Source organism: Podarcis vaucheri, assembly GCF_965113315.1.
Source record: "Podarcis vaucheri genome assembly, chromosome: 8".
In the NCBI taxonomy this organism is placed as follows: domain Eukaryota; kingdom Metazoa; phylum Chordata; class Lepidosauria; order Squamata; family Lacertidae; genus Podarcis; species Podarcis vaucheri.
The window spans coordinates 95,282,244-95,306,835 of NC_138766.1; the positions used below are offsets into that span (position 1 = coordinate 95,282,244).

The 24,592-nt window shown below is 54.8% G+C and overlaps 1 protein-coding gene across 2 annotated transcripts in view; it reads left to right on the plus strand.

Moving 5' to 3' along the window:
* The first annotated feature begins 48 nt into the window (after positions 1-48).
* Positions 49-24,592, plus strand: part of LOC309539351 (microtubule-actin cross-linking factor 1, isoforms 6/7-like) — a 29,535-nt gene continuing 4,991 nt past the window's right edge. The window contains exons 1-24 of one of the 2 annotated variants that reach the window (XM_082235437.1): positions 49-296; positions 639-758; positions 1,643-1,750; positions 2,195-2,413; positions 2,506-2,709; positions 4,054-4,273; positions 4,548-4,774; positions 4,994-5,116; positions 6,474-6,575; positions 7,036-7,137; positions 8,528-8,683; positions 8,981-9,136; positions 9,232-9,429; positions 10,144-10,272; positions 10,655-10,825; positions 17,263-17,418; positions 17,547-17,753; positions 17,914-18,033; positions 19,858-20,027; positions 20,718-20,877; positions 21,014-21,220; positions 22,145-22,270; positions 22,989-23,132; positions 23,683-23,871. In XM_082235437.1, the coding sequence (XP_082091563.1) occupies positions 75-296; positions 639-758; positions 1,643-1,750; positions 2,195-2,413; positions 2,506-2,709; positions 4,054-4,273; positions 4,548-4,774; positions 4,994-5,116; positions 6,474-6,575; positions 7,036-7,137; positions 8,528-8,683; positions 8,981-9,136; positions 9,232-9,429; positions 10,144-10,272; positions 10,655-10,825; positions 17,263-17,418; positions 17,547-17,753; positions 17,914-18,033; positions 19,858-20,027; positions 20,718-20,877; positions 21,014-21,220; positions 22,145-22,270; positions 22,989-23,132; positions 23,683-23,871 (3,936 nt within the window). In that variant the 5' untranslated portion in view covers positions 49-74. Of the gene's footprint in view, positions 297-638; positions 759-1,642; positions 1,751-2,194; positions 2,414-2,505; positions 2,710-3,443; positions 3,536-4,053; positions 4,274-4,547; positions 4,775-4,993; positions 5,117-6,473; positions 6,576-7,035; positions 7,138-8,527; positions 8,684-8,980; positions 9,137-9,231; positions 9,430-10,143; positions 10,273-10,654; positions 10,826-17,262; positions 17,419-17,546; positions 17,754-17,913; positions 18,034-19,857; positions 20,028-20,717; positions 20,878-21,013; positions 21,221-22,144; positions 22,271-22,988; positions 23,133-23,682; positions 23,872-24,592 lie in introns of those variants that run through there. The other variant, XM_082235438.1, reaches the window with a different exon arrangement.

Consider the following 24,592-nt stretch of genomic DNA (forward strand, 5'->3'; position numbering starts at 1 on the left):
GGGTGCAGCTCCTGGGAATGAGCCGGTGCTGCTGTCCTCCCCCAGGAGAGGAAGCCCATCTGGCCCAGGAGAAGATGGACTCCCTGCGAATGAGGTTCCTCCTGGTGGGCCAGAGCAGCGCTGCCATCCTGCACCGCCTGGAGCAGACCCTGGAGGCCTCCTGCCGGCTGGGCCCCACCGAGGAGGATCTGGCCCTCTGGCTGGAGCGCTTGGAGAAGGAGCTGGCACCACCGGGGGGCCTGCGGGGGGGTGACGATGACGGGACCCGCCAGCTCAGTGCTACAGACAGAGAGAAGGTAATGGGCACTTCAGGGAAGGAGTCACAGAACTGCAGAGTTGACCCTGCAATGCCATGTGAGGAGGTCACGGGCACAGAGGGCCTGTTGCCTTAAGGCAAGATATTTGGGGCAGGCCAGGAGAGCTTCCTCAGGGGACACCTGACTTGCCCCCCACTCTCTGCTGCTGAGCTGCCAGATCTTCCTTCGAGGAGAAGGACTTCTGGAAGAGAAGAAGGACACGTCTCACCCAGCAACTTCTAGGCTGTGAAAACCCCCACTGTGGGCAGAGAAGGGAACCACCTTGGGTCTTCTTGCCCTCTGTCTGCGCCCTGATTCCGAAGAGCCTCTCTTCTGTCTCAGTTTGAGCAGGTGCTGGGCTCCGAGATGGACAAGGTGTCCCACCTGAGCACACACCTGGAGGCGCTGGGCCAGGTGCACCTGGAAGCAGAGGCCATCCAGCGGCAGCTGGCCGATCTGAAGGTGGGTGTTTGGGGAGAGGGAGGGAGGGAGGGTTGGCTGGGAGCAGCAGGTGGAGCCCTGGGGCAGCCCAGTCCTGCAGGGGCACCCTTGGGTGCCTCTCCATGGGGCCAGCCCCTAGGGTGTTGCCACAATGCCTCTGGCCTTGGGAGCTGAGCAGGCCAGTGGAGCACTGGAGGGACTGAGCTCCTCATGCCCCAAACAGGCTCCTCCCCCTCCTCCCCATAGATTCTCCCTTCTTCCCTTCCTCCCCGTGGCCCCCAGCTGACTAGAGAGTCAGGGGGTGGGGAGGGGTCTAACAGCCAAGCCCTCCGCCCCCATGTGGCAGCCGCTCAGGGCTTGGTGTCTCAACAAAAGAGGTTTAAAGACTGTCTCAAGGCAAATCTTTAAAAATGTAGTACAAACACCAACAATTGGGAAACATTTGCCTGCGAGCGCTCCAGTTGGAGAACAGCCTTTACCAACGGTGTCCATGGGTTTTGAAGACATTTGAACTCAGGATGCAAGGGAGAAATGTGCTAAGAGGAAGGCACGCTTGGCAAATCCACACCGTGATCAACTCCCACTGTGGAAGGATGTGTGGATCCAAAATTGGCCTCCACAGTCTCTTACGGACTCACTGTTAAAACCATGTTATTGGAAGACAATCTTACTCGGCTACGAAGGCACGCCAAAGAAGAAGAAGGGGTCTCACCAGCAGCGGCCAGCCAGGGCACCTCCGCTGGGGATGGCGTGCAGGGGGAGGGAGAGGCCTGCCCTGCACACAGGAGCTCTGCCAGGGGCCAAGGACCCCCCTGCTCTCCCCAGGGCCACTCTGGGGGCAACCCTGCCCTGGCAAAGGGGCTTCGCGAGGCCCAGTCCTGATGGTGACTCTCCCCACCTCCCAGCTCCTGTCGGCGGAGATCTTGCACCACCACGGCCTCGTGGAACGGCTGGTGGCCATCGCTGACCCACTGCTCAGCCTCTGCCCCCCAGAAGTGCAGCAGCAGCTCCAGGTGAGGCCAGTGGGGGGGGGAGGGGGAGGCTCTCTTGACGCGCAATACCCCTTTCAGCCACTGGGTGTCAGTGGAGGGGCTCCAACCCTTCTGCTTGCCTTCCAACGCAACTCCATCAAGGGAGGCAAGTTGGGAGCCGGTTCCAGTTTGTCTGCAGAGCACCTTTTTAGAGCACCTAAAATCCAAAGATTTTTGATACTTGCCCTTTGGCTTAAAAATAGAGGCCTGGCTAAGAGGCCTGCAAAGTCCACTTGGGTGGGGGCCTTTTTCTCTTCCCCCAGGGGCACAAGAGCTGCACCCTCTGGCTGGCAGGTCCCTGTCACCCCCCCCCCCCATCAACAGGGCTGCAGAGCCTGTTCTGAGAAAGGACTGGCCATGCCCCAGGTGGGGGTGCCCTCCCTGCCCTCCAATCTGACCCCCCTTGACGCCTCGTGTGCCCCACAGCCCTCGGTCCGGCCCCTGCAGGAGCGCTCGGAGCACCTCCTGCGCCAGAGCCTGGCCTGCACCCTGCGCCTGGAGCGTGCCCAGTCTCTGCTGGCGCAGTTCGCTGAGGCCCGTGAGGAGCTGTGCCCATGGCTGGAGGAGACACAGCGGGCAGTGGGGCAGTTCTCCCCCGACGGCATCAGTTGCGAGGCCTTCCGGGAGCACCAGGAGCTGCTGCAGGTGAGGGGGGGTTTGAGGGAGACTGGAGGGGGGCTGAGGGTGCCAGGGGAGGCCGAGGGTCCTCACCTGCTTCTCTCTCCCGGCCCGGCCAGGGTCTCCGAGAGGCCATTGCAGAGCACAAGCCCCTGATGTCCAAGCTGCAACGGCTGTCGGGGCAGCTGGCCGAGCTCAGTCCGCCGGAGGCTGCCCCCTTCCAGCAGGGCTGGCAGGCGGCGGAGGAGCAGTACGGAAGCATCCGGGAAAGGGTCCGCCAGGCGGCGGCTGTGCTGGAGGAGGCCATCCCGCGATACAGCCAGGTGAGCAGCCGGACGGTCTCTGGGGCAGCAGGCTGTTAGGATGCGTCCTGGGAGACGGGGGCAATTGGCAGGCCCCCAGCTGGCTCCAGCCCACCGGCCAGCAGCCGGGCAAACTCTGGTTCTCGGAACAGCATCAAAACTGCGACTCAAGCCTCAGAGACCTTTAGAGACTGAGTACGCAAGCTAGCAGAGATAAGAACTCTTTGCAACAGAAGTAGCGGACAGAGGCATATGTAAGCATATTTACAAGCATTTATTCAGCAGCAGGACAAAGGAAAAAACATGTCTTCTTCCCTTCGTGTCCAAGCAAATAGCACAGGGAAAAGCTATATACAACGGAAGTTCCCAGCAAACTGTGCTGGAAGTAAACAGACATGTGACATACAACAACTCCACATGCCTATTCTAAAGGTGGAATGGAACTATGTCCTAACACAGGCATGGCAGCGGTGGGGGGGGGGAGAACAGACCTGGGCCAGCCACTTCCCTGCTGCTCCTGACTGGCCGGCACCTCTGGCCTCACACAGCAGCAACGTCCATCTCCGGCCAAGTGAGCACCCAAACCCAGGAAGCTGAGCTGTGAAAGTTATTCGTTTGTTTGTTGCCTTTCCACCCCAAGGGGTCCACAGTGGGGCTTCGTGGCCAGGTGGGAGGATTCGAACCCTGCTCTGTCCCAGTCTGACACCGTCACCTCTCCTCCCCCCTGGCTAGCTTAGGTCACATTATACTTCTGAAGCAATGCAGATACAAAGGGTTTCCCCCTAAGCTAAAAAACCCACAGGGTGAGATGTACTAGGCACAATCTCAGTCCAGTGTAAATGGACAAGTGAGTTATTTGGGCAGCAAATCGTGAGATGACTTGGATGGCTTCACCGCCTTCGTCCGCCTCCATGGTGTGCTTGGAGGGACACACCCCCCCCCACGGGGGAGCCAGGCCTGGCATCTCTTCATGGCAGGGAGATGCCATCAACCAGCATCTCTAGTCTGGGCTGGATGAGGCCCAGAGAGGCTGGCTGAGGCTGCTACAGCCAGGCCAATGCTGTGACTCCCGTTGGGACATTAGAGTGGACCCATTTTCAGCAACAAGGACCACAGGCATTGACCCCCCCTGGAGACCCACGAGTGCTCTGGGGCTGAAGGTGCTGCAGGGTCCAACTCCTGCAGGGCTCTCCCACTCATGTGCCTCAGTTTCCCCAGAGCCTCAGATGCTGCCTGCCGGCTCCCTTCCAACTGTGCACGGCCCAGACTTGGGGGCCCAGTACCCACTCTGGGTGGGTCAGTGGGAGGCCAGCCGGCTGTGTGCTGTGGGGCTGGGCCAACCCTCTGCTGTGCCCCTGCTTGCAGCTGTCTGAGCGCATGGAGCTGATGGTGGAGAGCTTGGAGAGGCTGCAGAGCCGCACCAGGGACCCCCCTGCGGTGCGGGGAGACTCCGCCTGGCTCCGGGAGCAGATCCGGGAGAACGGCCTCCGGCTGGCGGAGCTGGAGAAGCTGGGAGTGGCTCTGGAGACCCTCCGCGGGCAGGGGGCTGAGCTGCTGGCCACCATGCAGGCGAGCGGAAACAGAGGTAGGCACGGCCCCTTCCCCAGCGCCAGGCGCAGAAACCCCTCTTCCAAGCAGCTGGCCCCATTGCTGTGGGGCTGGCCAGAGCCTCCTTCCTGCTCCCCAGAGACCCACCGCTCACATTTAGAGGAGCACTGCAGGATCGCTGTGGGTCACAAATCTGGGTGGCCTAGAGGGCATGAGTCCCTCTCCCGTTTGGGGTGGGGGAGGCCGGTTTCCTGCTGAGCCCGCCCCCAGGACCCCTCTCTTTTGGCCTTCCCCCCCCTTCCTGCGCACAGGGATCCAGGAGCGTGTGGAGCAGCTGCTGAGCCAGTGGAAGGCGCTTTGGGAGCAGAGCGAGGAGAGGGAGGAGTGGCTGCAGGGGCTGCTGGTGCTGGCCGACCGCTTCTGGCAGGGCCTCTCGGAGCTGGCCGCCACCCTGGGAGACATCCAGCAGGTGGTGCTGGAGCCGGAGGAGGCTGCCTCGGACCCCAGGGCCATCCAGGCCAGGCTCGGGGCCATGCAGGTACCAGGACATTGCTCAGCAACCACCAGGCTGCTTCTCCCTGAGGGATCCTGGGAACTGCTGGCAGGGGAGGCATTCCCGTGGCCCCCGCCCACCTGCCCCGTTTGCCCTGCGTCCGGCTCCCAGCCCCCGTCATGCTGCAGCTTCTGTGTGCGAGGAGGCCTCCTGGGTCTGGTTTCAGAGGTGGGACCTTGACCCCGTCTCCCATTCTCCCTCCAGGCCCTGCGAGAAGAGATTGACTCCCTGCAGAGCGAGCTGGACTCCCTGGGCGTCCTGGGCATGGAGCTGATGTCGTCCTGTGGAGATCTGGACAAACCGGACGTCACCAAGAGCCTAGATGATGTGAGCTGGGGAGGGACCTATCTAAGGCAGGGAAACCCCACAGGGTACGGGCAGTGTGGGCCATTTGCCAAGGGGCAGCCCCATTGCCCCAGTGTTGGCCTAGGCACATAGAAAGCTTCCTCCTCCTGAGCCAGCCCACTGGTCCATTTCCCTCTGTGTTGCGTGCACTGACTGGCAGCTTCCCCCCAGCAAGAACTGACCCTGTGCACTCTAGAAGGGCTGCCAAGAGCAGCCTGGATGGATGAGAGAGCAAAGCTGAGCTGGACATGTGGTAGCCGCTGTAGGAGATGGGTTGAGGATTAAATCTGTAGATTAGAATTAAAACCTCCTGTCCCACATGTGTGGGAGAAATACAAAAGGTAAGCAGGCTGTGGGCCTTTTTAGCAAAGTAAGAACCATTATATATTTTACAGCTTACTAAAACTTAGGAATTAGGAATCCCCTTTTATTGGTGGTCTGCAGTCCTTCCCCTCTTCAACCCCATTGCACGTTATGAACCACACCTTTTTAGTAAGCTAAACAGAATTTTTTTTTTTTACTTACATTTCAATGCAGGCAGCAAATACAGCAAAGTAGTATGCCGAAAAATACTTCTAAGTTACAATACAGGCAACTCCCCATTTACACAAATATGGACATGACCACATATATGTGCATTGCGCTGAACCCAAAAGTGATCCTCAAACGTCACAAAAAATGTCACGAAAAGGGGCAGAATGGGGTGTTTGCAGGCTTTTTCAATGGGTGTTCCGATGGGTGTTCTGATTATATGCAGTTACATGTAAGTGTGTGGTGCCTTGGAACGTAGCCCCCATGCAAATGAGGAGTTGTGTGTAAAAGAAAGTTGATAGTCTCACAATAGGATGTCTGGAGCCCCCAGACACACATCTGCTTAGGAGAGAGAGAGAGAGAGAGAGAGAGAGAGAGAGAGAGAGGTGGAAGGAAGAGTAAGGAATTAACTCCTTTGTTACAGAATTCCCACCCAGAGGAGGCAAAAGAGCCCGTTACACGCAGAGGGTCCTCTCTAGGAAGTTTAAGAACTCTCTGTGTACTTGCCCTGTGCTTGTCTACCAAAACATGCACTTGTCATTTGGCTGTAAAATCTACAGCCGCCTCTGTACCAAATCCCAGGGGATTGGGGGGGGGCATATTGTGCCCCAGGGGTGCGAACACACAGGGCACAAGCACAAGTGGGTGCCCTTTATGGGGGGATGCATTTGGGCACAGAGTGCCAGCCTGGCATGGGGTCCCTGTGTGATGTTGGCCCACAGAATGTGAAAGAGCCTACAGGGGCTGGCCGCCCCATGCCCTGCAGCTTAACCCCCCCCCCACCAATATTTCTCTCCCTCCTCTGCAGCTCTACTCTTCTTGGAACAGCCTGAGCAAGGTGTGGGGCGAACGCCAGACCCGCCTGGAGGAGCAGCTGCAGGCCTCCCTCAACTACCAGCAGACCATGGAGGTGAGGAGGGTCTCTGACTTGGGCACAGGCCATGCGGTGGACCCCTGGGACAAAAACACCCACAGCCTTAGGGAGCAACCTGTGGCTGCTGGTCCTTATAGGGTGAGCTGGAGAGTATTCCTGAGCCCCTTCCTTTGCCCCCCCCCCTTGCTGGTCTTTGAAATAGCTGTTTTGTGGCAAAGGCTTTGGCCCCCACCCCATGAGCTTCTCCCCTGGCCAAGAGTCAGGTCAACGGGCTCCCTGGCTGGGCTGTTCCCACAGACCGAGGCAGAGTCGGTCTCTGGCAGGCAGCAGCTCCCACCCCTCCTGGCCCAGGCAGGTGTCCTGGGGGTGACTCAGCCACCCACAGAGGGGCTTCTGCTTGGCCCTGGAGCACCTTCATGCACACACTGCTGCTTCTGCTGTGGCTGCCAGACCTTATTCCTCTTGGGGACCCCCGCCCCTTTCCGCACTTCCCTAGAGGCTCCTGAGCTGGCTGGAGGCGGCTGAGTTGAAGATTGCAGAGGAGTTTCTGGTCGGGGGGGACCTGGAGCTGGTCAAGCGGCAGCTTTCAGAGCTCAAGGTAAGGGAGATGCTCCGAAGAAGCGGAGGAGTGGGCTGTGTGCTCTGGACTCCGTGGTTGGAGTGGGGCAAGGCCACCTGGAAGAGTTTTACCTTCATGTTTTCTATATAACCATGTATCCTAATGATGCTTAAATCACTAAGGCTTCATTAAGGCTAGAAGTGCCTAAAATCTCAGGTGTCCAGAGTTTCTCTCTGCCCTGCTATTGTGCTTGCAGGAAACAATAAGTTTGATGTGTTGGCATTTTTTCTATAGGGAACATTCCCCAGACTGTTTCTCATGCTAGGCCAAAAATGGGGAAACAGGAAGGCGAATGCCTGCCACATAATGTAATGTTCTAGCCTGATAACAGAAAGGGGGTGTTCGGTCTTCAGCTGCCAAAGAGGTTTCTTTTCCTCTTTATTGATGAAAGTTAGGGCAAAGGCCGTTGGTGATTTCTTATGCACATATATGGGAAAAGCAGAAGTCTTCTTTACGTGGGCATAGGAAGGGCTATTGTCCCTGCTCATTGGTTTGATTTTGCTGCAGTATATGAATATGTAACGCTTAATGCTGTTTGTAATCAGGTATATAAAGCCAAAGCCCTAGGGGCTCAGGTATCCAGGCTCTGGAAAATATTCCACTGGGTCTTGATTGCTCAGCAATAAATCTTGCTTTCTTTTTCTCCACTGCTGCGTCTGTTGATTCTTGAACACATTTTGAATGGGCAACAGGTATTCCTTATATGCTTGCAACAGTAGCTATGGGGCAGGGTGTACAGTGGGGCAGGCAGTGGAACCCTTCCCTGCACTCCATGAGCTCCCCCTTTTAACCAGAGAGTGATTCAGGACTAGAAGGAAAATCCATCCCTGGCCAGTGCGGAGACCTGGACCGATCATCCCTTTCTCACCTGATGCTGCTGCAAAAGATGTGCTGGGCAAGTGCCCAGGGACCACCCGGGACGGTTCTCTTGAATGGATGTAGATGAGTAGGAGAGGATATATTATTTATTCATTAACCTTCCTCTTCTTGTGTGAAAAGGCAAATATCTATTTCAGCTGCCTTCTTAATCACCTTCCATGTGCAACTTATCTCTAGAAGCTATTAGGACAAGGCTGCCTCACCTTCTAGAACAATGATATCCAAGGATGCTTTAGGCAGACTTTGATTATCATCTCCCTGTTTTACGTTTCCCTCTTAGCAAAGGAACCAGACTGTTAAGTAAACAAGAAAATACAATGTCTACTCACATCAACTTCTTGCCAGGGGTCATCAGTTTCAGTTATGGAAATCAGACATGCAATAACCCTTAAGTGTTACAAATATTCATAGTCCAGTTCAAAATGGAGATTGATCTCTGGAGGAGAGCAGAAATAAATAAATTGCTCTGTCCCCTCCTCCCCCCCCCCAGGATTTCAAGCAAGAGCTATACCAGGTCAAGGTGGATGTAGAAAGCCTGCGGCACCCTGTGAGCCCCAGGGGGGCCAACATCAAGGGGGCCCCCAGCGCTCTCTGCAGCTTCCGCGACCGCTTGAACTGGTTGGAGGAGGAAATTGTGAAGCGGCAGGTGAGAACGACAGGTGGCCAGTGTGACGGCTGGACTAGGGTGCCCAGGGGCCGAGAGAGCATTTCAGGAGAGAAACCTCCTGTGGCTGGTGGGTGGAGTTGCCCCTTTGCTTGGTCAGGTCTGGGTCTGAGAAATTGAGCAGTGGCCCAGTGGGGAACGGCTTTCCTTTCTCTCTGGTGTGCAGCTTGGCTGTCGATCTTTCCCCTCTGCTCCTGACCAAGGGCAACCTGTGCCAAGCCCAGGCCAGCCTCTGCCCCTGATGGCGGCTGCCCTGCCCCTCTCTCGTCTCCTCCTCAGCATCGCCTGGAAGCCGCCCTCCTGGGTCTGGGTCAGTTCCAGAACCAGCTGGAGGAGCTCCTGCAGTGGCTCCTTCGCACCACAGAGCAGCTGGAGGCCCCCACCGCCCTCAGCCTGGACCTCCAGAGCTGTGAGATTGAGCTGGCAAAGCACAAGGTCAGGAGGGGGGCAGGGGAAGCGAGGGAGGGGCCACGGGTCCCTGACACCTTCCTGGGCAAAGCCCACTGAGCCGGCCTTCTTCACCCGGGCAGGTGCTGCGGAACGATGTCGTCTCTCGCACCCGGACCGTCCAGTCTGTGAGGGAGGCCGGGGAGGCCCTGGTGCTCTCTGGGGCAGGGGACCCAGTGGAGGGGCTCCAGGGCAGCCTCCAGCAGCTGGGCCAGCGCTGGGACTTCCTCCTGGGCGAGACGGAGAGTCGGCAGCTGGAGTTGGAGAACAACCTCAGCCAGGTAGTTCCACAGGGGAGGGGGCAGGATGCAGGATGCCTAGAGCTCTCTTTGCACCCGCCCTCCAGGAATGGGGGCTTTGGGGGAGAAATGTGGCGATGGTGGTCTATTTCTGTGTTTGTGTTTCCCTACCCTCTGGGTGGCACTGTGGGTTAAACCACAGAGCCTAGGACTTGCCGATCAGAAGGTCAGCAGTTCAAATCCCCTCCACGGGGTGAGCTCCTGTTGTTCGGTCCCTGCTCCTGCCAACTTAGCTGTTCGAAAGCACGTCAAAGTGCAAGTAGATAAATAGGTACCACTCCGGCGGGAAGGTCAACGGCATTTCCATGCGCTGTTCTGGTTCGCCAGAAGCGGCTTAGTCATGCTGGCCACATGACCTGGAAGCTGTACGCCAGCTCCCTCGGTCAATAAAGCGAGATGAGCGCCGCAACCCCAGAGTCATCTGCGACTGGACCTGATGGTCAGGGGTTCCTTTACCTTTACCCTCTGCTGTTTTTTTTGGGGGGGGGTGTCATCCCAAATCCCCTAAGGGAGACACAGGGGAAAGGGGAACCCCCCAGTCTCCCCATCACTGGGCTGTGGGGACTCTGCCTTTCCAAAGGGCCACCTAGCGGGGTCTGGAGTCTTCCTCCAAGAAGGAAGCCACAGGCTCTGTGACGGGAGAACCACCATCTGAGGGGCTCAGCTTGGCTTGCTCAGGGCTTCTTCCGCCTGCAGGTGCAGGATCTGACCCTGGAGATCACAGAGCTTCTCCGGTGGCTGGAACACGTGGAGCTCCAGCTCTTTTTCTCCAAGCCCGGCTGGGATCACCCAGAGACCACCAAGGACAAGCTGGCAGCACATCTGGTGAGTCCCGTCTGTGATACTACCACTACTATTTATTTAAATTCCGCCTATCTGACTGGGTTTCCCCAGCCACTCTGGACGGTTTACAGCGTATATAGAAACACAGTTAAACATCAAACATTATGTAGGAGATGGATTGAGAGTTAAATCTGTATATTACAATTTAAACCTCCTATTACAGGTGTGTGGGAGAAATGCAAAGAGTAAGTGGCTTGCAAAGCCTATTTAGCAGAGTAAAGCACATATATTTCACAGGAACAAGGCAGTTGCACCTTTTCATCCCTTTTCCTTGTGGTCTCCTGCCCTGCCACCGCAGATACTCACCCCCCCCACACACGCCCCACACGCCCAGCCCCTCACATCTGCCCTTCTCTTCTGGCAGGAGTTGTGCCGAGAGATGGAGTCCAAGCAGCAGACGTACCACAGCGTCCGGGAGCAGCTCCAGCGCCTGCTGGCCACCAGCCACCCCCCGCGGGCTTCCAGTATGGAGCACAGCCTGAGCATCCTGGAGCAGAAGTGGGGCAGCGTTGCCAGCCTGGTGCAGGAGCGGAAGGTGAGTGGCGCTGGGATGAGGCCCAGGGCTGGTCGGCTCCTGGATTTTGTTGCAATACTCTTTTAATTTGTATGCTGCCTTTCAAATTGGGCCAAATTCAGTTTGCTGGTTTTGACCTCTAAAGCTTTAAGTGGCCAAAGGCCGCAGTTCCTCAAGGACCACCTCTTCCCACATGAACCGATCCTGACCCTGCAGTCATCATTGGAGGCCCTTCTTCAGAGTTTGCAGGGAAGCAGTTGAAGAAGGAGCAAAAAGGGTTTTCTTGTGTGTGTGTGTTTCTTGGTGGCTGATTAGCTGTTTTCCCTGTGTAAAGGTCAGAGGGGGCAGGGTTTCTGTTGAGGCAGGGGATTAGCTGTGGGAGGAGCTTATCAGAGTTTGCAGGGCAGCAGTTGAAGAAGGAGCAAAAAGGGTTTTCTTGTGTGTGTGTGTTTCTTGGTGGCTGATTAGCTGTTTTCCCTGTGTAAAGGTCAGAGGGGGCAGGGTTTCTGTTGAGGCAGGGGATTAGCTGTGGGAGGAGCTTATCAGAGTTTGCAGGGCAGCAGTTGAAGAAGGAGCAAAAAGGGTTTTCTTGTGTGTGTGTGTTTCCTTGTGGCTGATTAGCTGTTTTCCCTGTGTAAAGGTCAGAGGGGGCAGGGTTTCTGTTGAGGCAGGGGATTAGCTGTGGGAGGAGCTTATCAGAGTTTGCAGGGCAGCAGTTGAAGAAGGAGCAAAAAGGGTTTTCTTGTGTGTGTGTGTTTCCTTGTGGCTGATTAGCTGTTTTCCCTGTGTAAAGGTCAGAGGGGGCAGGGTTTCTGTTGAGGCAGGGGATTAGCTGTGGGAGGAGCTTATCAGAGTTTGCAGGGCAGCAGTTGAAGAAGGAGCAAAAAGGGTTTTCTTGTGTCTGTGTGTTTCCTTGTGGCTGATTAGCTGTTTTCCCTGTGTAAAGGTCAGAGGGGGCAGGGTTTCTGTTGAGGCAGGGGATTAGCTGTGGGAGGAGCTTATCAGAGTTTGCAGGGCAGCAGTTGAAGAAGGAGCAAAAAGGGTTTTCTTGTGTGTGTGTGTTTCTTGGTGGCTGATTAGCTGTTTTCCCTGTGTAAAGGTCAGAGGGGGCAGGGTTTCTGTTGAGGCAGGGGATTAGCTGTGGGAGGAGCTTATCAGAGTTTGCAGGGCAGCAGTTGAAGAAGGAGCAAAAAGGGTTTTCTTGTGTGTGTGTGTTTCTTGGTGGCTGATTAGCTGTTTTCCCTGTGTAAAGGTCAGAGGGGGCAGGGTTTCTGTTGAGGCAGGGGATTAGCTGTGGGAGGAGCTTATCAGAGTTTGCAGGGCAGCGGCGCGCGCCTAGTGGCGCGCGCAGTTAAATCCATCTTTTAGATTTAGGGGAGCTAGTCTCAAACGTTGTTAGGGGAGATCTAGGTGGTTTTTTTGTGTATTTGTCCTGTCTTCAAGCTTTTTATGATGGAGGACCTCTGTAGCCAACCCCAACGACACGATCTCAAGATGGAAGGGGAGGGAACAGCTGCAGTCGCCTGCGATTCCTGCGCAATGTTTGCCATCTTGCCAAAGGTTGCAGGCAGCTTTACCTGCAGCAATTGCATGTTGATTGCCCTCTTAAAAGACAAAGTCCAGCAACTGGAGGAACGTGTAGCTACGCTCCAAAGAATTAGAGAGCTGGAGCTCTTCTTGGAAGCAACAGAGCACACCGTCTCCACCAAGGAGGAGACAGGGGACTCCCCTGAGGAGTCTAGTTCACCAACACAGGAGCCAGATATATGGAGAAACGTGACTCAAAGAAGTAGGAGGCCCAGGGTTCACTCTGATTGCTTAGAAATACACAATCGCTTTGAGGTCCTCTCCCCTAGCATGGAAGACGAAGAGCAGACTCCATTTGAGGATCTCTCCCTCATTACAGTCGATCAGGTATATGAAGACGAGCAGCAAAGTCAGTCCTCAGGGAATGTGCAGGCGACCTTGGAATGGACAGCTCACGAAAGAACCCCGACCAAACCCAAGAGGAGGCATGTAGTGGTGATAGGGGATTCCCTACTGAGGGGAACAGAAGCAGTGATCTGTGGGCCTGACAAGATGTCTCGGGAAGTGTGCTGTCTCCCCGGGGCTAAGATCCAAGATGTAACTGAACGACTGCAAGGAATCATAAAACCCAATGACAAATACCCCTTCCTCTTGGTTCATGTGGGAACCAATGACACTGCAAGCAATAGCCTCCAGAAGATCAAAAGAGACTACGAGGCTCTCGGCAGGAAATTGAAGCAACTAAATGCACAAATTGTCATCTCATCTGTCCTCCCAGTTGAACGACGTGGCCCAGGGAGAGAGGGGAAAATAGTGGAAGTGAACAGCTGGCTTCGCAAATGGTGTAAACAGGAACGGTTTGGATTCTTAGATCACGGACTGCAGTTTCTTGAAGATGGACTTCTGGCAAGTGATGGGCTGCATCTCACAACGGTTGGGAGAAATGTTTTTGCCAAAAATCTTAGAAACCTCATCAGGAGGGCTTTAAACTGACTAATGTGGGGGAGGGAGACAGTGCTCCTGAAGGTAGGAGTCTATCAATTAATGAAGATGATCATCCAAATGTCATAGACCAAATGGAGCAAACAGCACGTGGACCTAGTGGTGGGAGGAAAAAATCCTTAAATAAGAGACACGGGGGAATGATTAATGGACTTCAATGTCTGTACACTAATGCGCAAAGCATGGGAAATAAACAAGATGAGCTTGAGCTCTTGGTACAGCAAACTAAATATGACATAATAGGCATCACTGAAACCTGGTGGGATAAGTCCCACGATTGGAATGTAATAATGGGGGGATACAATCTATTTCAGAGAAACAGACCAGACAAGAAAGGAGGAGGAGTGGCGTTATATGTCAGGGATGTGTATACCTGTGAAGAGATCCAAGATTTAGATCCTCAAAGCCAAAGTGAGAGTATTTGGGTCAAAATTAAGGGAGAGAAGAATAACAGAGACCTCATTGTGGGAGTTTACTATAGATCCCCAAGCCAAACGGAGGACATAGATGATGCCTTCCTGGAACAGATGGCCAAGCATGCAAAAGGAAGGGAGATAGTAGTAATGGGGGACTTCAATTACCCGGATATTTGTTGGACGTCAAACTCAGCCAAGAGCATAAGGTCAAACAGATTCCTCACTGGCCTTGCAGACAACTTCATTGTCCAGAAAGTGGGAGAAGCAACAAGAGGAACAGCCATTTTAGATCTGGTCCTAACCAATGTTGATGACCTGGTTAGTGGGGTAGAAGTGGAAGGATCATTAGGCGCGAGTGATCATGCTCTTCTGAAGTTTACTATACAGCGGAAAGGAGCAGCCAAGCATACTAGGACTCAATTTCTTGACTTTAAGAAAGCCGACTTCATAAAACTTAGGGAAGTGCTGGGTGAGATCCCATGGACAACAATACTAAAAGGAAAGGGAGTTCATGATGGCTGGGAGTTTGTTAAGAGGGAGATACTAAAAGCACAACGTCAGGCAATACCAATGAGACGGAAACATGGAAGGTGCCTAAAGAAGCCAGGGTGGCTATCTAAAGAACTTTTAACTGAATTAAGATTAAAAAAGGATGTGTACAAAAAATGGAAAAGGGGGGAAACCACCAAAGAGGAATTCAAACAAATAGCCAGCACGTGTAGACACAAAGTCAGAAAAGCTAAAGCACAGAATGAACTCAGGCTTGCTAGAGAGGTTAAAAGCAACAAAAAAGGCTTTTATGGGTATGTTCGTAGCAAAAGGAAGAACAAAGAAACAATGGGGTCACTCAGAGGAGAAGATGGTGAAATGCAAACAGGGGACACAGAAAGGGCTGAACTACTCAATGCCTTCTTTGCCTCAGTCTTCTCCGATAAAGAAAACAATGCCCGACCTGAAGAATTTGGAGCAAATGATTCAGCAAAGGAAACACAGCCCAGAATAACTAAGGAGATAGTACAAGAATATTTGGCTAGTTTAGATGTATTCAAGTCTCCAGGGCCAGATGAACTGCATCCAAGAGTATTAAAAGAACTGGCAGATGTGATCTCAGAACCACTGGCAGTCATCTTTGAGAATTCCTGGAGAACAGGCGAAGTCCCGGCAGACTGGAGGAGGGCAAATGTTGTCCCTATTTTCAAAAAGGGGAAAAGAGAGGACCCAAATAGTTACCGCCCAGTCAGTCTGACATCAATAGCAGGGAAGATTCTGGAGCAGATCATTAAGCAAACAGTCTGTGAACACCTACAAAGGAATGCTGTGATCACCAATAGTCAGCATGGATTTCTGAAAAATAAGTCATGTCAGACTAACCTGATCTCGTTTTTTGACAGAATTACAAGCCTGGTAGATGAAGGGAACGCAGTGGATGTAGCCTACCTTGATTTCAGCAAGGCATTTGACAAGGTGCCCCATGATATTCTTGTAAAGAAGCTGGTAAAATGCGGTCTTGACTATGCTACCACTCAGTGGATTTGTAACTGGCTGACTGACCGAACCCAAAGGGTGCTCATCAATGGTTCCTCTTCATCCTGGAGAAGAGTGACTAGTGGGGTGCCACAGGGTTCTGTCTTGGGCCCGGTCTTATTCAACATCTTTATCAACGACTTGGATGATGGACTCAAGGGCATCCTGATCAAATTTGCAGATGACACCAAACTGGGAGGGGTGGCTAACACCCCAGAGGACAGGATCACACTTCAAAATGACCTTGACAGATTAGAGAACTGGGCAAAAATAAACAAGATGAATTTTAACAGGGAGAAATGTAAAGTATTGCACTTGGGCAAAAAAAATGAGAGGCACAAATACAAGATGGGTGATACCTGGCTTGAGAGCAGTACATGTGAAAATGATCTAGGAGTCTTGGTTGACCACAAACTTGACATGAGCCAACAGTGTGACGCGGCAGCTAAAAAAGCCAATGCAATTCTGGGCTGCATCAATAGGAGTATAGCATCTAGATCAAGGGAAGTAATAGTGCCACTGTATTCTGCTCTGGTCAGACCACACCTGGAGTACTGTGTCCAGTTCTGGGCACCACAATTCAAGAAGGACACTGACAAACTGGAACGTGTCCAGAGGAGGGCAACCAAAATAGTCAAAGGCCTGGAAACGATGCCTTATGAGGAACGGCTAAGGGAGCTGGGCATGTTTAGCCTGGAGAAGAGGAGGTTAAGGGGTGATATGATAGCTATGTTCAAATATATAAAAGGATGTCACATAGAGGAGGGAGAAAGGTTGTTTTCTGCTGCTCCAGAGAAGCGGACACGGAGCAATGGAGCCAAACTACAAGAAAGAAGATTCCACCTAAACATTAGGAAGAACTTCCTGACAGTAAGAGCTGTTCGACGGTGGAATTTGCTGCCAAGGAGTGTGGTGGAGTCTCCTACTTTGGAGGTCTTTAAGCAGAGGCTTGACAACCATATGTCAGGAGTGCTCTGATGGTGTTTCCTGCTTGGCAGGGGGTTGGACTCGATGGCCCTTGTGGTCTCTTCCAACTCTATGATTCTATGATTCTATGATTCTATGATTCTTCGTGTGTTCCTCTGCTTGAGGTCTGTAGGGTGGCAACAGGAGAAGGGGCCTTTTCGGCAGTGACCCCCCCCCCCCGCTTGTGGGATGCTCTCCCAGGGGGCTCGCCTGGCCCCTTCATTGCCTGTCTTTAGGTGCCAGGCAAAAACATTCCTCTTCGCCCAAGCCTTTCTCTAATTCAGCCTTTCTCCACCTGTGGGTCCCCAGATGTTGTTGAACTACAACTCCCATCACCCCTAGCTAGCAAGGCCAGAGCTCAGGGATGATGGGAGTTGTAGTCCAACAACATCTGGGGACCCACAGGTGGAGAACCGCTGCGTCAAATCGAACAGTCTATGGCCTTTTGAACTGGGGGAGGGGTATTGTTTTTGTTTGTTGCTCTGGTCTGCATTTTTGTGTTTTTGTATTGCAAACTGCCTTGTGATCCTCAGTTAAGGGGGGGGCATAGAAATTTAATAAATAATACATTGCTACACACGAGGCTGTGTACCAGCAGGGGAAAAAACAAAATATGCAACAAAGATCACATGTCCTGTAACAATCTGATCCAATGAAAGAAAGTCATAATAAAAAAATGTGGCTTTAAACTAAACAGCGTGCATCTAATAAAGTAACATTCAGCAATCCATTGGAACACAATTACATTCACTCTCAAAATAGCAGCAAATAAGCTTTGTGCAGTGGCAGTATTGTAGCCAATGAGGTTAATCTGAGGCGCGATTATTGCTAATTATAATAATTATAATAATAAATAGCAGCAAATAATAATTAAACAGAAATTCGCTCTCAACAATTATGATAAACCATTCCTAAGGTAGGGATAAATAACGGCAAGCCACAATACATAAAAAGCCACGTAAAAGTATAGAGTCGGGCAGAACTTGTGGAATGTTTCCTTGAGCAACTAGTCCTCGCCCCCAGGAGCAGCTCAGCGAAGGGCTGACGGTCAGCACCGAGTTCCACTCCACGGCCCAGGAGCTGCTGCAGTGGGTGGGGAGGACGGAAGAGGCCCTGGCGGGGCTGCCCCCTCCCAGCTACGTCCTGGAAACCGTCACCAGCCAGATCCAGGAGCAGAAGGTGAGCTGCCCAGCGGCCGTGGCCTGAGACCCCGGGGCGGGCAGTCCGGGTGGGAGGCGCCCTCTCCTCTGGGCGCAGGGCCAGGGTGCTCAGCTGCCCCACTTGCCCCCTCCCTCCTCCCCCCGCAGGCCCTGGCCAAGGAGACCCAGGCGCAGAGCGAGAAGCTGGCCGGCCTGGAGGCGGTGGCCAGGCGCATGAAGGGCTTCAGCCGGAAGCAGGACTGCGGCCTCATCCACAGCCTGGTGCTGAGCGCCAAGGAGCGGCTGGCCAAGGTGGTGCAGCATGTGGGCGAGAGGGGGGGCCAGCTGGAGGAGGCACGCAAGCGCACCAAGCAGGTATGGCACCCTTTGGGGAGCCTCCTGTCTCTCTTGGGGGGCAGAGGGGGGGAAGCCCCAGCCCGGGCGCTGCTGAGATGCAGGCGGGCGGGAGGGTGGGCTCCGGGGGGGGGGTGCGTGAGGGGGACTTGACCGCAGCCCCCTCCCCCCTGGCCTGCAGTTCAGCGAGTCTTGGCAGCTGCTCCTGGACTGGCTGGATGAGGTGGAGCCAGACCTGGAGGGGACCAGCAATGCTGCCGTGAGCCAGGAAGAGATCAAGAGCCTCCTGGAGGAACACAAGGTGAGCGCGGGGTGTGTGTATGTGTGTGTCCCTTGGAGGCCTCTCTGGATCCTCCTGACCACAGAGTTGGGAGGGACCCCTAAGGGTCATCTAGGCCAACCCCCTGCAGTGCAGGAATCACAACTACTGGCAGCTCCCCGTCTGTGCAGGGTTGCATTCCGGGTCATTGTGAACTTGCATGAAATCTCATCACCCATTTTTCAATATGATTGGAAAAGCCTGCAAACACCCTGTTCTGCCCCCATCCTGCCCCCTTTTGTGACTTTTTGGCTCACTTTAGAGTCGCACACATATCCCTGCTTATAAAGCTTCCCTGGCAGGTAGCCCCCCCCCAACCTCTGCTTGATTCCCCAGGTCTTGGGCTGCCCCCCCCCTTCTCTGCCCAGCCAGACGCTCGTTGCCTCTCCCCTTTTGGCTACAAAATTTAGGCCAGGGTGGCGGCTGTGCATCATGGCTGCCCCACACCAAGGGCTAAATCATTGCCTGCTGGGCCAGGCAGGTGGTTCCCCTTGCCCGGCGTCCTGGGCTCATGTCGGGAGGAGGGCTGGGCGATGTCAGGTTTTCAAACACTGTGACCTGGCGATACATTGCGTTGTTCAAGACTCTGCTTCCCACCATGGCACTGTGAGGCGTTGGGGTCCTCACCACGCCAGGGAGGAAGCAGCTCTGCACTCCCCAGCTAAGGGGCCCCCAATGCTTCTTTGGCTTGCACACGAGCAGCAGACGGATTGGGGGTGCTCAGCTGGGGCGCATGAAGCTTCCTGCCTCCCCGCTAAGGGAGCTCCGATGCTTCTCTGGTTTGCCAGTGAGCTGGAGAAGCATGGGGGCTCCCTCAGCTGAGGGCAGGAGGACTTTTACGGAGCCCCCGCCCCCCTGCTGGCTCACGCAGTACAGCGATGGGCTGGAGGCTCCGTTAACTGCTTGGCTGACAGGAGCAGCAACCGTGCGCCCCTCAGCAGAGCCGTTTTATGGAGCCCCCACCCGGCCGCCAGCTCATGCAAGCCATTGGCAGTTTGGAGGCTCCTTCAAACTGCCTGGCTGAGACAAGGGCAGCCATGCGCTCCTCCGCCAAGCGGCTTAAAGAAGCAGAGGGAGGAACAAGCTATATTGGCGCCTCCCGGGTGCAGCCTGCTTGTGCCAGGATGAGGGCAGAGTGGGATGGCGGCTTCACTCAGCAGTACAGTGGCACCTTGGGTTAAGTACTTAATTCGTTCTGGAAGTCCGTTCTTAACCTGAAACTGTTCTTAACCTGAAGCACCACTTTAGCTAATGGGGCCTCCTGCTGCCGCTGCACCGCCGGAGCACGATTTCTGTTCTTATCCTGAAGCAAAGCTCTTAACCTGAAGCACTATTTCTGGGTTAGCAGAGTCTGTAACCTGAAGCGTCTGTAACCCGAGGTACCACTGTATATCACTGGTGAAACTGCTGCCACTCTGCCACCAGCGGCCACTGGAAAGGAATCAAGAGCGGTGGCGCTTTCACCCACGATATACCGCTGAGTGAAGCCACCATCACGGTCTGCCCCTCAGACCTGTCCTGGGCGATATAGTGATACACTGCCCAGGCCTAGTCAGGAGCGGGAAGGGAGCCTGGCCGGACTCATGTCAAAACCCACCTTGGCCCCAACTTGGGTCCTTGGGAGCAGTTGTGGTCCACCTCGCAGGAGTGGACTCATGAAGCCATATCTACTCTCCTGGTCAAGGAGTTACCTTCCCATTGGCATTTCAAGGAGCAACAAGGGGTCTTTTTCAAGGAGGGGTGTGCTCTGTGTCCCTCCCTGCTCTCCTGACTGGGCCCTTTGCCCTCCCTTGCCCCCCCCTGCAGGAGTTCCAGAAGGGGCTGCGTGCCAAGCGCCCGGTCTACGAGGCCACCTTGCGGAGTGGGCGCCTTCTCCGGGAGAAGGCCCTGCTGCCTGACGACACCCAAACCCTGGAGGAGATGCTGGGGGAGCTGAGGGGCCAGTGGGAGGCCATCTGTGGCCGGGCGGCTGAGAGGTGGGTATGCATTTGGGGGTGGAGGTGGGGCTTTGGGCCAGACAGAGGAGCAGTTATGATGGCCAAGGATGCTTTAGGCAGACTTGGATTATCTTCTCCTTGTTTTGTGTTCCCCTCTAAACAAAGAAATCACTTTCACACGGTTTAGTAAAGGAGAAAACACAAGCTTTACTCACATCAAAAGCCTTGCCAGGTTCAACGCTTACAGTGATGAAAATCAGGCAGACAATGATCCTTAAAAGTTATGAAAGTCCACAGTCCAATTCTAAATGGTGTTCTTTGTCTGGTGGAGAGCTTGCTGATATCCTACCCCATCGCAGGTAAGAAGAAGAGTGAGCTGTGACAGGAAGATTACATTCTCTGTTGTTCTCTCTCCCACCACAAACTTTAGAGGTCCCCTTCTTGTGAATCTCCTGCAATCATGCATTTGTGATTGGGCTGCTGATCAAACCTCCCATGTTAGATGACTGGTTCATCTCGCTCAGTGTTGTTGGCGCTGGCAGGCAGCCTTAGCTCTCCAGGTTTTGAGTCTGGGGTCTCTCCAAGCCCTACATGGAGCTGCTCCCATTGGAAATGGAACCTGAGGCCTTCTGCATGGAAAGTGGTGGGGGGTCTCCCCCTCATCCACCCCCTTCCCACTGGCCAGAATCCGCTGGCCCCTTGACCTTGGGCCGCCTTTCTCCTTTCCAGGCAGCGCAAGCTGGAGGAAGGTTTGCTCTTCTCAGGCCGCTTCACAGATGCCCTGCAGACCCTCATGGACTGGCTGTACCAGGCTGAGCCCCAGCTGGCCGAGGAGACCCCCGTGGGTGGGGACAGGGACCTGGTCAGTGCCCTCATGGACAAGCACAAGGTCTGTGGGGGGTCTGCAGCGGAGTCGCTCCACTTTGGGCTGGGGGCACAGGCATGCCTAGACCCCTTGGTGGGGTGGTGGGCTTGCGTGTCCAGGAGCAGCCGCTGGATGTGCCTGCCCCACACTCCCTCCGCAGGTCTTCCAGAAGGAGCTGGGCCAGAGAGCCAGTTGCATCAAGGCGCTGAGGCGCTCCCTGCGGGATCTGATGCGCAGCAGCAGCAGCGGTGGCGCCGGAGACTCCCAGTGGCTCCAGAGCCAGGTGGAAGAGCTCAGCCACCGCTGGGAGATCGTCTGCCAACTCTCCGTCTCCAAGCAGGACCGGCTGGAGGCTGCCCTGCGGCAGGCAAGTGGGGCGAGCTGAGGGGGGCAAGAGGAGCACGAGGGGGGCTCTGGTGAGCCACGAAGCCATGGCAGGAGGGCAGGAGATGGGCAAAGTGGGTCCTGGGCTGCTGTCTCAGGCCCAGGCTGCTTGGCGTGGGCTGGGTTGTTCCCCAAGGCCAGGAGCAGGCTACCTGGGCCCACACCAAGCCCCCTTACTCTGGAGGGTGTGGGCTGCTGGCTCAGAGCTGCTCTCGCTTAGCCACCTTTCAAGAGCAGGGAGGGAAGGAGCTCTTGGTGTTGTGAGACCGGGCAAAGGATTCTGGGCAAGGCGAGGTCTCTGCCTCCCTGGGGCTCCGTCTTGCTCAAGCAGCCCAATCGCTCTCCGGCCGGCCTCTGGTTCAGACCAGCCAGGATCGAAGGCTCAGGGAGGGCCAGGATCCGCAGAGTCTCAGAGGCTGGTAGGCACTTGCATGGCAGGGAAGGTTTTTTTGTTGACAAAACAAAGCAGAAACACAGAAATTTGAGAAAAACAAAGCTACAGCTGAGAATGAACTGGGCATTGGTTTTGTGGGAGAATTGGTTCTCAGGACCCTCAGATGTAAAGCGCTAAGAAGGGGCCACTGAGGGAGGGGTACTGGAGAAGCCGCAGCTTCAGAGTCCTCCCCCTGGTCAGGCCTGGGAAGCCCCCCCAGGATCTTTTGGGGAAGGGGGTGGGGAGGAAAGCGACCCTTATCCCTTCTCTGCCAGTCACCATTCTGGCTGCTCCCAATGGCTCCCCCGTTGCTTCTCCACCTGCCCCCAGGCACCCCTGCCTTTGCTGGGACACCCACTCCTCTATGCAGGCATGGGGGCTGGGTGGGGCTGGAGGAGCTTTTCCTTGGGGGGGGGCACCAGCCCTGCCCAGATGGGTCTCCCCGCTGTGATGCCATCCTCTTCTTCATTCCAGGCCGAGGAGTTCCATGCCCTGGTGAACTCCTTCCTGGGGCGCCTGACGGAGCTGGAGAAGTCCATCAGGTTTGGTGCCCCCCCGTCAGAGGAGGCGGCTGTGCAGGAGTGCCAGAGCCAGCTGGAGGTGGGCAGCCCTGGGGGGGGGGGGAGACAGCCCCTTCCCCACCCCTTTTCCTTGGATGGAATTAGATGAATAGGAGGGAATATTTATTAGTAGTAACACTCCTTCCTCTTGAGAAAGCAAACATCTATTTCAGCACTGTCCGTGCACAGTTTATCTCTAGAAGCTGTTGGGACAAGGCTGCATAACCTTCTAGAACAATTATGTTACCCAAGGATGCTTTAGGCAGATTTGGATTATTTTCTCCCTGTTTTATGTTTCCCTCTTAGCAAAGAAATCACCCTTAGACTGTTTAATAAATAAGAAAATACATTTACTCACATCAAAGTCTTGCCAGGATTCTACGGGTACAGTGATGAAAATCAGGCAGGCAATAATCCTTAAATGCTACAAAAAAACCCATAGTCTGGTTCAAAATGGAGAGAGCAAAGAAACGTCTTCTCCCATTGCAGATAGATAAAAGAATGTGTAGCGCCAGGAAGAAGCAGAGATTAAGTTTCCATTGTTCTCCTTCCCACTACAAAGGTTTAGAGGATTTGACATCACAGAGTTCCCTGTTTGTGACTCTCCAGCCATCATTCCATCTGTGATTTGGCTGCAGAGCCTCCCGCAGAAACAGGCCCCATCCCTCCCTGCCCAGAGGAGGAGCCTGTGCCAGGCTGCACCCACCCACCCGCCCGCTGGCTGGCTGGCGCTGAGTGCCCCTCCCCTCTGCTTGCAGGATCTGAGGCAGAGCCTCCAATGCCAGCAACTGCAGCTGGAGTGCATCAGCTCCCTGGGGGAGGAGATCCTCAGCACCTCCCACCCGGACTCCGTCATCACCATCCGGTCGTGGGTCACCGTGGCCAGGAGTCGCTTCGAGGAGGTGAGGGTGGTGCCCGCAGGGCGAGGGCAGAGGGGGTGTCAGACTAGGACCTGGGAGAGACCAGGGCTCAAATTCTCCCCCTTGGTCATTAAGCTGTCACTGGGTGTGACCTTGGGGGACAGTGCATAGCCCTCTCTCTCCCTTACCTGCCTCACAGGGTCATTGTGAGAATTAAATGTTGGCGGGGGGGGGTGGAACCATGGTAGTTCACCTTCCGCTCCTGGGAGAAAACGGTGCCAGTCAAAAGCAATGAATGAATGAGACAAGGGTAGAGGAGGAATGGCAGCCTCCAGCCGCAGCACTGAATTGGGGCAGAAAGACGCAGCCTTGGGGCTACGGACATGCAACCAGTCCCAGCTGCTGGGGGGCAGGGGGTGTCTCTTCAAAACCTCCCTAAAAGGGGGCCTGGCTTGCACTGTGCCACCTCCCACGCTTGTGGGACCAGCAGGGGAGGAGAGGGGAGGCTAAGGGAGGCAGGCCCGGGCTGAGTGCCAGTCCCCCTCCTGCCTGCCCCGGGACCCCCTGGCGCCAGCCCCTCTGTGTCCCGCAGGTGCTGAGCTGGGCCCAGCAGCAGGAGGAGCGGCTGCAGGTGCAGGCGGCCTCTCTGGCCACGGAGCGGGAGGAAGTGGCGCGGCTCATGGACTGGATCACGGCCGCTGAGGAGGCCCTGAGCCTCCGGGACGAGGAGCCCCTCCCTGAGGATGCGGAGCAGCTGGAGGAGCTCAGCGCCCAGCATGGGGTAACTGGCCCACCTTGGCTTTGTGGCCTTGGGTGCCTGTGGGCATCACTGGCTGGGAATCCCTGAGGGAGATGGAATGAGGATGAGCCTGGCAAATTAAAATTTAAACCTCCTGTCCCATGTGTGGGTGAGAAGAATGAGAGTAAACAGGTTGTGAAGCCCTTTTTTGGCAGAGTAAAAACTCTTTTGCCACTTACTGGAAGCTAGGAATTAGTCGATTATACCTTTTATCCCAATATATTTGTGGTCTGCCTACCTTTCCCCTCTGTCTCCGCTGTGAAGAATGACCCACACATTTTAGTGCAAACAAAAAGGTTTACTTACATTTCAATGCAGGCAGCAAATACTTTGAAGTAGGTAGCAGATAAAATACGTCTTAGTTACAAAATGCAAAATCTGTTTCCGAAATGAGCCCAGGTGTGTGCGGCTGCTCACGTCACTTGCTTGAGGGAAGAGGGAGACTGAGGCAAAGAGGAAGCGGAAAAGACGGAAATCCTTTGTCCCATTTCCTGCCACAGAGTGTAGGGTGTGTGACGTCACACAGACCTGTCTTCTCTAGGAATACAGGAACTCTTTGAGGCTCATATGGCAAATGCAATTGTCACTTGGACTGTAGATTTCCCCACCATCTCAGGGGGAGGGGGCTAACCCCACCCCCACTCCTGCAGGAGCGAGACACAAAGAACTGAGGCAGCTGGATGTGGAACCAGCCTCCCCGTGG